At 49.6% G+C, this 11,613-nt stretch overlaps 1 protein-coding gene across 1 annotated transcript in view; it reads right to left on the bottom strand.

The window, feature by feature from the left end:
- Window positions 1-2,202: 2,202 nt before the first annotated feature.
- The window catches only part of nfat5b (nuclear factor of activated T cells 5b), a 57,710-nt gene continuing 48,299 nt past the window's right edge, over window positions 2,203-11,613 (bottom strand). Inside the window, exons 6-14 of the mRNA XM_061221601.1 lie at window positions 11,610-11,613; window positions 8,938-9,072; window positions 8,758-8,810; window positions 8,452-8,584; window positions 7,573-7,653; window positions 7,091-7,215; window positions 4,661-6,743; window positions 2,888-3,144; window positions 2,203-2,247 (exon numbers count right to left, since the gene is read on the bottom strand). The exon at window positions 11,610-11,613 is cut by the window's right edge and continues 169 nt beyond it. Coding sequence (XP_061077585.1) covers window positions 2,906-3,144; window positions 4,661-6,743; window positions 7,091-7,215; window positions 7,573-7,653; window positions 8,452-8,584; window positions 8,758-8,810; window positions 8,938-9,072; window positions 11,610-11,613 — 2,853 coding nt within the window. The 3' untranslated portion in view covers window positions 2,203-2,247; window positions 2,888-2,905. The remainder of the gene's footprint in view (window positions 2,248-2,887; window positions 3,145-4,660; window positions 6,744-7,090; window positions 7,216-7,572; window positions 7,654-8,451; window positions 8,585-8,757; window positions 8,811-8,937; window positions 9,073-11,609) is intronic.

The following is an 11,613-nucleotide window of genomic DNA, read 5'->3' as shown; positions in this document are numbered from 1 at the left end:
CTTTCAAACATAAATTAGATATGATTAATGGAGATGTGAAACGGTCTACAAGCTACACCAGTAAAAAAAAAAAAGATAATACAATTTTATGTGACAAAAGAGCCACATGACGTATGGGGGAAAACATCAGTATTTGAGTTGAAGGCGGCTAAACAGACAGCTCTCTCCTCCAGTGCATGTTTGTGGCTCATCCTCCTGCTAGGTCCCTTTAACGACTGAAAGAACACTGTTTGAACACTGAGGTCAGTACGATAGAGGACGACACGTCCCTCTCCAATCACCTTCGCCAGCCCAGAGGTCAAACATACACTCTCCATCTACAACGGTTGTTTGCAAAATTAGTAAAAGGTAATGATAATAATATAAGATAATAAAAATTTTAAAAAAGTAACAAAAACAGTGACAGCAAACACCACAAAGACATCAAAAATATGCTTCACTGAGCGATTCCTCTGGTTGCAGATAATAGAGACAAGCCCCTTGGTTTAGTGAACGCTCAGACCTTCTACAGACGCCACAACCAGTTCGGTCTCCTCTCCCATCAGACTATCAACTCTCGAGCACAGCAACGAGCACAGCCCAGTTGGCGGCCTTGTTCTCCACTTGACATTGAGACTTACAGTTACGTACGTAAAACAAAGCAAAATAGCAAATCTTCACCACTTTCCCCCTCTCCGAACACGGCAAGCCTCAACTGCCAACTGACACCCACTTACTACTTCCAATTAGTAGTAAACCAACTGTCTCGACGGCATGACTACAGTAAAAAGTGAGTTGTGATTTCGGAGACGTGGGCTCAGACCAAGCCTCCTGCACCTGACCCGCTACAGAAGGAGTCAATGTTATGGATTTTTATTTAACCAATATTAATTTAAAATAAAACGTGAAGATGAATGCCAAGAACATGTGACAAAAGTCTCCATCCCTTCTGCAGTTAGCACCATGAAGCAGAGCGACCGATAACAATGTAAAAACGAAGAATACGACGCTGCCTTGGGGAAACCAGGCCTTCTCCCGCGTGACCCACTGGTAACACAAGGGGCCGGAAAGCTTTCTGATCTGATACCAATTCATGTGCCCAGCACAAATGTGGCTGACATTTAAAGAACATCATAAGATCACGACATCTACCACAGAGATGTGACTACAAACCAACTATGTACAGTTGTACTTAAACAGTACAAATAACATTAGGAAATAATTTATTCCATTACACACACACAAAAGTTACGTATATTGTTACACATACGGTTATGTACGTCTGTATTTGCGTACAGACAGACAAACGAATGCACTTTCACACTAAAAAGAATGCTGTACATTTTTGATGGAAATTAATTACCTAAACTCAGGTCTGTTTTTTTGTTTTTTTTCTCCTTCTCAATTATCATATAATCCCTTGACTTCATCTCATTTTGTATCATCGGGCAGCCAGGGTCAGAGAGAAATGAATGATGTAATAACTATTAAGCTTTGGGTAGGAATGGGGTAGAGCAGGGAGTTATCTTTTCTACGTAATGAAACCAACTTTATAAAATGTAAGCCACGACTCAAAAACATGCATGAGTAAGAAAATAGTATAAATATATACATTACACATGGGTAAAGATATCCATATAACAATCAAAGCTTCCAAATAATTAGTAAAAAGAACAAACGGCTGACTACAGAGTATACACAGAAAGCTACAGGTCAACATCAGGAGTAGCTGGTCACAAAGGAAAAGGTTATAAAGTGCTGAATGTATAAGGTCAAAGATATCAAAAGCTTCTTTTGATTTGTATATTTTCTTTTTTATATCTTATTTTTTTTTTTACCCCAAAGAGTTCTATTTTAAAAAGGACAACGCTTTTATAAACGGTTACGAATACCCACAGCTCCGCCCTGTAGAACGCAGGACTCCTGTGTATTTTGACTGCTGCAACACCGTTAAAAAAAAAAAACTGCAGAGTGCCGCACTGAGAACTGACAGGTTTAACACACATTCCACCACGTGATATGTTTCATTCACAGCTATAGCCAGACGGCGGGACAGCTACACAACTACGGGTCGGATCGCGCGCCCGTCCGTCCGTCCGTCCTCTCCGGGACCGGCGGGAGACTGGCACTCTCGCGTGAGGAATGAATTTTACAGCTGTGAGCTGCTGGATGGGGCTCATGGGGACAGGACCCTTTCCCTCGGTTCTTCTGCACCTCCTCCGCCACCTCCTCCGCCACCTCCTCTCCACCGCCGCTGGGCCTCGGGTCCTGCAAATGCAGAACAGTGTGGTTTAGAAGGCTTGGAATATATATATATATATTTTTTACAGCATTATCTTCAGCTTAACCTAAGACCCGCACTCTTTTTTGGTATGCATTTTTAATTTCTCTTTGCTATTTGGGCCTATTGTCCATGCATGTGTACGCCAGGTCTTAGGAGGTTAAGTGAGTGGCGCTTGAAATTCAGTTTTTCTAAATTAGTTTTAAAAAAATGTTTTACTTCAGTAAACGGCAGAATTGTCCAAGACAACCCCCGTTGGGAGAGGAAGAATTCAGCAGAACCTTTCTGAAGGCTCTCAGCGGGTTCTGTTAAGCCCAGTCTACATCAAACAGCAGACTTGAGACGACACCATTTTTTTCTAATCCGCTGTGCTGCTTTGTGATTGGTTAAGTTCGAAAGGCGGTCTACACGACAAGCAGTAAGCCTGAGACAAGACTTGACATGGCCTGTTCAGCCAACGCCAGCCGGCAAGAGCGCATGCTCGAAAACTGGACAGCACACATCGCTAATCCTGCGCTAATTTTCTAAAACCATCCCGTCTCGTCTCAAGTTGGCTGTTCAATGTAGACTGAGCGTTACGTCCTGAAGAGATGAAGAGATGGAGAAGCTCTAGATGAGGTTCCTCACCCGTGTCCCACAGCCAAACTAGTAGGAGCGCGAGAGATTGTTGCCCTGCTCCTGGAGACTGACGAGCAGGTCGTCGATCTTCTCCATGTTCTGCGACGCGATCATGCTGTTCTGGATGCTTCCGGACTCGGACATGGACTGGTTCAGCAGGGACTGTATCTGGGCCTCGCTCTCGCGCTGGGTCTGTCCTGACTGGCTGATGGCGATGAGCTGATCGGACAGCATTGGCCCAGGGGTGTTTATCAGCTGGCCACACTCTTGAGAGGGAGACAGAACAGGAAGTGTCAAGGACCGTAACCGCTCTGCTCAACATTGACAGACACCAAGGGCACATTCCCGAAGTCTAATGGGAAAACTGGGTCTGTCGAAAGGTTGACACAAAGCTTCACTTGCTGCACAAGACCGTTGAGCCCACTGCAAACAATGTAGAAATTAGAGGAAGTTGAGACTGAGAGGGGAACCACTTCAAAACTCTCCCGAATGCATCAGATTACTTCAGATGGAAGATGCATTTTGCATGCAAAACTCAACACAGGATGGGCTCATGGGGGTTTGGAATGTGGCCTCTCGATAGGATCCGTATCTGTCCTTGTGATGGCATTGTGTGAGAGCGTATCGGTACCCTTCCTCAGGAATGGAATTCAGCTTCCTGTATAAATAGCCACAGATAGCATCGCTCCATCTGACCTATTTAGCCTCCATAGAACCCAACACATTACATTCCTCTCGGAATCCGTTAAGCACATGGCTATATCTAGGGCTTTAACTTGCAATGATGCACATGTCTTGTACACATTTCTAGCTCTTCAACTTGCATATTCTAAATACTTTTTTCCAAACACTGGTAAATATTGGTGTTGGTTCCTTTGCTCAAGAATACAAATGTCCCACAAAGAAGGATCTACAACCCTGCTGGCCTTGGGACTACTGCTCTGAAACACACACTGTGGGCTACTCCATATTTAGATATGGAAAAATTAGTTAATCAGTTGGCTACATAACTAGCTACCATTATTGTGTTAATTTTACCTCAGCTTTATGAGTCAAAGATATCATGAAGCTGAGTACAAAAAAAACCAAACAAATGATAAAGTTGAGAAATTAGTTACTGATAATCAAGTTCCAGTCAAGAAAGGACAGCTGTAAAGTTAGTTATTTAGAAGAAAGCATTGGTTCACGTATTAATGCTTGACCAGGCTGATGAGCAAGAGTCGGTACGGAAATTATCAAGTTGTAGTTCAGTTTCCAGGAGGGTACATATCTCTCTCTTCGACCCAAATAAGACATATTTAGGGTGCTGGCTCAATTGGGCAAGTGGCAGATCAACCAACTGGCCCAAACTGGCACTGATGTTTGCAACAGTATAGCAGACCCAGCTTTGGAAAAGGTAATTAACTGAAGTAACATAACATTCAGCCCAGCAATACTAATTTAAAGAATTTAAAGCCTCAATCAAACCACACCCAATCCCCTTTTACCAAGCTTGAAGAGAATAAGCATCTTGAGTCTTTCCTCCTAAGTCTTTTCTGCATGGAATCAATCTGGTTGCCCTTCTGTGAACCTTTTCTAGTGCTTCTACATCCTTCTTGTAGTACGGTCCCCAGAACTGCACACAATACACTTTTTAAGTGTGGCCTGACAACGGTATTGTATAAGGTATAAGTATGACTTCCTGAGATGTATACTCAATACTCTTGGCTATGTAGCCTAGCATCCTGTTGTTTTCACTGCAACAGCACAAGTCTAACGGCGAAAAGGGGGACAAGTCCTCACCGTTCTGGATGCCAAACAGGAAGAGGCCAGGCTGCTGCGGCTGGCCAGGCTGGCTCATGGTCCCGCTCACAGCCGTCTGGAAGAGGGAGCTCTGCTGCTGCACGGGGGAAGAAGTGGTGGTCTGCAGGCCGGCCACGCCGTTCTGCGCCGCGAAGATGGTCGCCGGCGGGAGGTCCTGGGCCCCCAGGCCGCCCTGCAGGGCCGACATGTTGGGCTGGGTCATGAAGATGGTGACGGACTGCTCCGGGGCGCTGCTGGAGCTGGGGGCCAGCTGCATGGGCTGCTGGTCCTGGAACAGGCCCTGCTGCTGGGGCTCGCTCGCCGGGGGGTTCCCCGCCACGGAGCACTGCTCCTGGAAGGACATGGGCTCCGTGGGCTCCTGCTGGGCGCTGGCCTGGGAGAACAGCAGCGCGGGATTCTGGGCCGTCTGGGAGGGCAGGCTGCCGCTGCTCATGGGGGGGATCTGCGCCTGCCCGCTGAAGAGCAGGGACGGGGGCTGATCCTGCGGGTTCATGGCACTGCTGCAGAACAGCAGGCCGGCCTGCTGCTGCTGCTGCTGCTGCTGTTGTTGCTGTTGTTGTTGTTGCTGCTGCTGCTGTTGCTGGGGGCTGGGAGTGTGCGTGCTGGCCGGGGGGTGGGGGGAGATGCTCTGGAACAGGGAGGCCTGGGGCTGCGTGGGCTGGGGGGGCGGCGGGGGCTGGGAGGACTGCTGCTGGTCCATGGGCGTGCTCTGCTGGAGCTGGGCCTGGGGCTGGAACACCGACTGGGGCTCCCCGGAGGAGGTCTGCAGGGAGGTGAGGAAAGCTAGCTGCTGCTGCTGCTGTTGCTGTTGTTGCTGTTGTTGCTGCTGTTGCTGCTGCTGCTGCTGCTGTTGGCCGGCGTCTACGGTGAGCTGGGCGGGCATGGCGCCGGGCGAGAGGTAGAGGCCGGAGGCGCCGGCCTGCTGCTCGGGGGAGAGCGCGGAGCCCGTCAGCACGGTCAGCGTGTTCTGGAACATGGCGGCCTGCACCTGCGTGGCGGAGGCCTTCTGCCCGTGGAACATGGCGCCCGGCGAATCCTGCCCGTCCGCCATGGGGCTGGGGGCGTGGAACAGCTGCTGGGGCGGGGAGGGGTGCGCGGGCGGCTGCTGCAGGAAGCTGGAGGTCTGGATGGAGAGGAGCTCGCCCGCCTGCTGGAAGAGCGAGGGCTGCTGCTGCTGCTGCTGCTGCTGCGGCGGGGGCTGGGGCTGGGCCTGAGAGGCCGGGCAGAGCAGGCCCTCCGACGGCTGGAAGAGGCCGCCGTGGCTCTGCACCATGGCCTGCGGGGAGCCCTGCTTCTCCGGGGTGTCGCTCCGGGACCCGCCCTGGAACAGGCTGCACTGCATGGGCATGGGCATGGGCGGCTGGAACATCTCCGACTGCAGATGCTGCTGCAGGTTCTCCAGAACTTGCTGTTGTTGTTGTTGTTGTTGCTGTTGTTGCTGCTGCTGTTGTTGTTGTTGTTGCTGTTGTTGTTGCTGTTGCTGCTGCTTGGCGAGGGAGCTCTCGGTGGGCTGCAGCTGCAGGCTGTTCATGTTCTCCTGCACCTGCTGCTGCATGCTCTCGGCGGTGGTGGGCCCCGGGCTGTACAGCACCGAGTTGAGCTGCTGCTGGGCGGCCGCCTCCAGCACCTGCTGCACCAGGCTGCCGTTGCCCCCCGCCTGGAGCTCACGCACGGCCCTCTCCAGCTGGGCCACGCTGTCCTGGGGGAAGATGGGCAGCTGCTGGGGCGCCCCCTGCTGGGCGTCCATGGGGGCCAGGCCCGCCACCGGGCCCGCAGTGCTGCTGGGCCGCTCCTGGGCCAGGTTCTCTCGGGGCTCCATCAGGAACTGCTGGGGCACCTGCTGGAGCAGGGAGTCCCCCGCCACGGGGAAGGAGGTGGTGGGCGCGATGTCCTGCTTCTGGATGGTGCTCAGGGGCTCCGGGCCGCTGAAGACGGGAGCCTGGGGCTGCTCGGGGTCCCCCCCCGGACGGGGCATGGTGCTGGGGAAGGGCATGCTGCTGGCGGGGGCACACGGGCTCATGTCCAGGGTCTGCTGGGCCGACCCGATCACATCCGACGTCTGCTGAGAACCAGAGAAGACAAGCGGTGGCAAAGACTTAGAACAGGGCGAACAGTTGGGACTAACTTCACAGCACTCATGTGAACCAAGCAGCCTGGGAGTCTGTTGGCTAATTTGCTTGACTGGGATCTGGAAGGTTGGTGGTTCGAGTCCCGTAGGATCTGAGCAGCTGTTGGGCCTTTGCGCAAGACCCTTAACCCCACACTGTTTCAAGGGCGGATTGGCTCCTGCTCGGTCTGATGAAGTCACTCTGGATCGAAGCATCAGCTAAATAACATGTAATGCTGTGATGATGAGCTTTTTCAAATCACAGGAGGATAAAAGCAGAGAACGTCATTGTGTCAATTTACCTTGAAGACACCAGTAGCAGAGGTGTTACTGGAGACCTCCATGGGGGTGACTTCTTCCCTCTTGATAAGGGGCATCAACGGGGCCATCAAGGCACTGTCCAAGCTACAGCCTCCACTCTGTATTACTGGTGACATCAGGGTCAGAGTAATCATGTTAGCTTGCAGTCATAATTATAGGCCAAAACACAGCAAACAAGCTGTCGCACACACACAGTATACATGATAAACAGAGAATTTCAGAGAGCATACATTTGCTTTGAGAGAAAATTGCCTGGTTACTGATTTTCAATCTAATGATTGTGGGGTTTACAAAAAACGTGGACTAAGAAATGTCCTCTTGATGATGATGATTGCTTTTCGGTCTGGCCGAGCAGCTGAGGGGGGTTGAGAAGCATTCCGTGAATCCGTTTGCTGGAACAGGAGGAGCAGGACTGCGCCCATGGGTTTAAGGTGCGCCCGTGTACAGCGGTTCAGATACCCACCCTGAATCTGATCGTCAAACAAGCAGGGCTTGGCCGGGGATGGAGCCTCCTTCTTCACGGGCACCTCTATGGCGTTCACTGCTGCAGAAACAGACACAAACTCATCACCTTTCTGCAGTCCTTCCAGATCTTTCCCCCCTCCGCCGCTTCTCACCGCTCACACGTTCACGTTCTGTCGCGAACGGCCACAGTCCCACACTAAAAATATTTTAAAACCTGATCCAAAAATATGCCGGATGCAAAGATATTGTTTATTTTCTCCCACTCTGGAATGCCACATTGTAATTACACGCCCATCTCACTGCTACAGTGTCCTTTCAACATTAGCCGTAGCTGCATAGTTACTAGACTGGAGGGGCATAACTCCGGCACAGCGAGCACAGGCAGATGCAACACGGATGCGTTACTGAGCAGAGCGGTCACTAGCGAGATGTAATGCAATATCCCAAACTGAAGCCAAGCCTCTGGGAGGCTACGGCCAATTATGCAGCACCCTACAGGACCGCGGTTAGCACTGACGTGCCCATAATTCCACACCAAACCTCAGTGCGTGCCAAGTGCTAAGTCCCATGAGCCAGTCAGCTGCCCAAAACAATCAGTCCTGACTCCTGACCCTGGCTGTGTACGTGCTATTCCAGACGACGAAAAAGTCTTCCGTTGACTTATGAATATGAACTGGCGGCGAGATTCTCGAGAGAGAGATCGTTAACATCCTTGTTTTGTTTCATTGTTTTTAACGTCCATTCATTCCGATTTTCAAATAGATTTGCATTCAAAATGGAGGCCGGCGGAGGGGAGGTTAGAGACAGGGTCTCACAGCAGAAAGAGATGAACCTCTCTACCGATGAACATGGTTATTAGAACAGGAGGGACACTGACCTGGCTCTGGAGTATATGTGAAAGCCTGCACGTCGTGGGATCTCCCAGCGTTCGTCACCACATAGATCCCCACCGCAACCGGAGACGAGATTGCCAGGTTCTGATATGGAGGGACTTTCACAATCAAATGATTCTACATCAGGAAAAAAAAAAAGAAAAGAAAAAGGGAGAAATTAACATAAGACTATTGCCGTTTATCGAGAAATGCACTTCCCTGGAGTCTCCACGCCCACGACCACACACCCGCAATACTGAAAAGGCAAAACAAAAAAAAACTGGCTCTCAGAAAGGCACGGTTATGTTTACCTGATGAAACAACTCCATGTCAATCTCAGCCTCTGCCTTCCAGGAGTTCTCGTCTTAAGTGGAGAGAAGGTCATCAGTCATCACACAGATACGCAAGATAGGCAACACCAACCGACCACAAGAGACCATGCAGACCACCTGGCCCCGGCAAAGCGTGCACACACTGCAGCGGAAGAGTACCTGCTGCATTCTCCTGGAATATGACTTTCGTCCCCTTGAGGAAGTTCTTCCCGATCAGAAAGACCTCCTCTCCTCCAGTCACGGTGCAGGTGTGAAGACTCTTCTTCAGGATCTCAGGAGCCCCTGCAGGCTGGGCTGTGGACAGACCATAGGCATGGAGTCAAGCCCCCCCCAAAGCGGTCAGTCAACCTGCGTCACCGCTGCAAGACTGAGCTACGTCGAGTCATGTGGCAACCGCTTTTCTACCTGTAATAGATCAGCGCTTTGTACACTTTGGTGGGCGACCTGTAGCGTAGTGGTTAAGGTACATCATGACTGGGACCCGCAAGGTCGGTGGTTCGATCCCCGGTATAGCCACAATAAGATCTGCACAGCCGTTGAGCCCTTGAGCAAGGTTCTTAACCCTGCATTGCTCCAGGGGAGGATCGTCTCCTGCTCTCGTCTGCCAAATGCCATTAATGTAATGTTAATGTACTCATTGAATTACCAACGTCAAAAACTAAAAAACTAAAGAATTTCTGCCCCAGTAGCCGGTGTAATATGGACTGCCCTGACCAACACTGATTTGAGGTCTAACCGACATCAGAGCTGATTCAGCTCTTTAGCTCTTGAGTTTGCCCCTACTTCTACTTCTACTTCTAATTTAATACATCAAATGTTACCATCTTAATACATCAAATGTTACCATCTCAACCTATAGACTGGAGGAGGATGGGCGTGGCCCTATAGCTGGGTTCCTCCTGAAATTTCTTCCCATGGAGGAGTTTTTTGTTGTTGTTTTTTTTGTTTTTTTCGCCACTGTTTGAGGGTTTTTCTCCCCATAAGGGAGTGGTGTTTACCTCATATGCTATTTGGGGGGTTAGGCCTAGTATTTTGTATTCCCTTCTGTGACTGACTTTGGGACGGTCTTCTGTGAAAAGCACTATACAAATAAAATTGAATTGAAAATTTGAAATAAACATTTTGGTAAAACCGAAATTGCACCATATATTTTAAACCACAGTCACGAGTGGACAATAGAGAGACTCTGTAGCCACAGTGAGAGAGAGAGAGATCTCAAAAGGAACAACACTGCAGACAAACTTGTTCTAGAGTAAATATTGATAGAGGGACAGACCCAAAAACCTATACAAACGAGGTAAGACCTGGAGCAGGTTCACTCTTCAGCTGCACAGAGAGGGAAGCCAACGGGACAGCTTAGACCAATTACTGAGCACACATGACTTCTTGGAAGGCGAATGTTAGTGTTTGGGGGGGGAAAGGGAGCTTATGTCAATTGCGCTGCTCAGAAAAACGTTTCGCCAAGGATAAATTTGTCTGGTCCCAGCCAGGGACGGATCCTTTCCAAGTCTTGCTAAATAAATGTACTTTCTGTTTGGATCAGCTGCGTATGAAAACATTGGGACTAATGTTATAATTATTAATTGTTATTATAGCTGTGCTGCAGTCCAGAGAGTCCCCCCCCTCTCACAGAGCTCCACATGGAAGCTGTGATGAACAGGATCAGCCCCACCCTGACGTCAGACCTCTCTCTGAGCCTTCACAAGCCTCTTTCAGCGCCCCCGCCACCCACAGCATCACACGGCCGCGTCAAGACATCCCTATTTTCGCCATCTGAGCAGAAATGCCACGGGTTGGGTTTCAAAGAGGTTCCCTGTGAACAATAGAATCTTACACCTCCGTCTTCTTGTTTAATGGACACCCCCCTCCCTTGTTCTACCGAATTGCGGACAATACGTGGGAGAATACGCGTCCGCCTCGGAGTGGTTTTTCCTGTTTTGTGCCACTCGAAATGCCAACCATGCCCGACGTTAGCTGTGAACCAGCAGACTGTCCGGCCTCTATGGGAACTCCCCCCTGGGAGCTCAGGGTAATCTGGCTAGATAATGTATTCTTCTGTTAGAAAAGTTACGCTTCCTGAATTTTCAATGTTACAATTTGACAGTCTGAAGTTACGGCACTCAGCTTGGTCACTATGCTCACCCTATTCCAACGAGTTAGCCGCAACCAGCTCTTTCCAGGCAGCTGGTTTCAGAGACACGTTACAATATCGTAATAGAACCGCAATAAATATGCGCTCTCACGTCTGCGAGAGAGAGAGAGAGCTCGGAAATACGCACATGCAATTAGCAACATAAGCTTATTAAGGTCAAGTCTGCAAGCAGCTTTTCTTTGTCTGCTTGGGGTGATTTTAATTTGGCCTTTGAGAACGGTGAGAGAAAGGCCTCTTTTGTTTGCTCCTTATTCTCCAAACTCGCGGCAGTGGTGCCAGCAAATTAACACACCAGTAGTAAAGCTGCAAAAATGCTAACAGCTGCCACAAACTAGCCCAACATTATGTTTGTATTGAGCTGATACTTAAGATTTTCCCCCATTTACATTGTATAAATAGTGCAGCCCATAAGTATTTGTTTGGACATTTTTGTTGTTTTGGGGCTGCAATAAAAAAAATAATAAGGCTGTAATTCCAAAATGTTTCCCGCCATATGGAGGTAAATACCCTCACAGTAAGCAGAGATCATATTCATGTTTCGTCTCAAATCTAATGTGCTGGAGTACAGAGCCAAAACAGAAATTGTGTCCCTCTCCAAATGCATACGGACACGGCTGTGTATATATAGTACTGTTGACCCGGTGATGTCACAGACTGAGGGGAAGGCTCAGGCACTCACTGCA

The sequence above is a fragment of the Conger conger genome, chromosome 15, assembly GCF_963514075.1.
Source record: "Conger conger chromosome 15, fConCon1.1, whole genome shotgun sequence".
Taxonomy (NCBI): domain Eukaryota; kingdom Metazoa; phylum Chordata; class Actinopteri; order Anguilliformes; family Congridae; genus Conger; species Conger conger.
The sequence above is the reverse complement of the archived record's forward strand: the minus strand, read 5'-3'. Positions and strand labels throughout refer to the sequence as shown.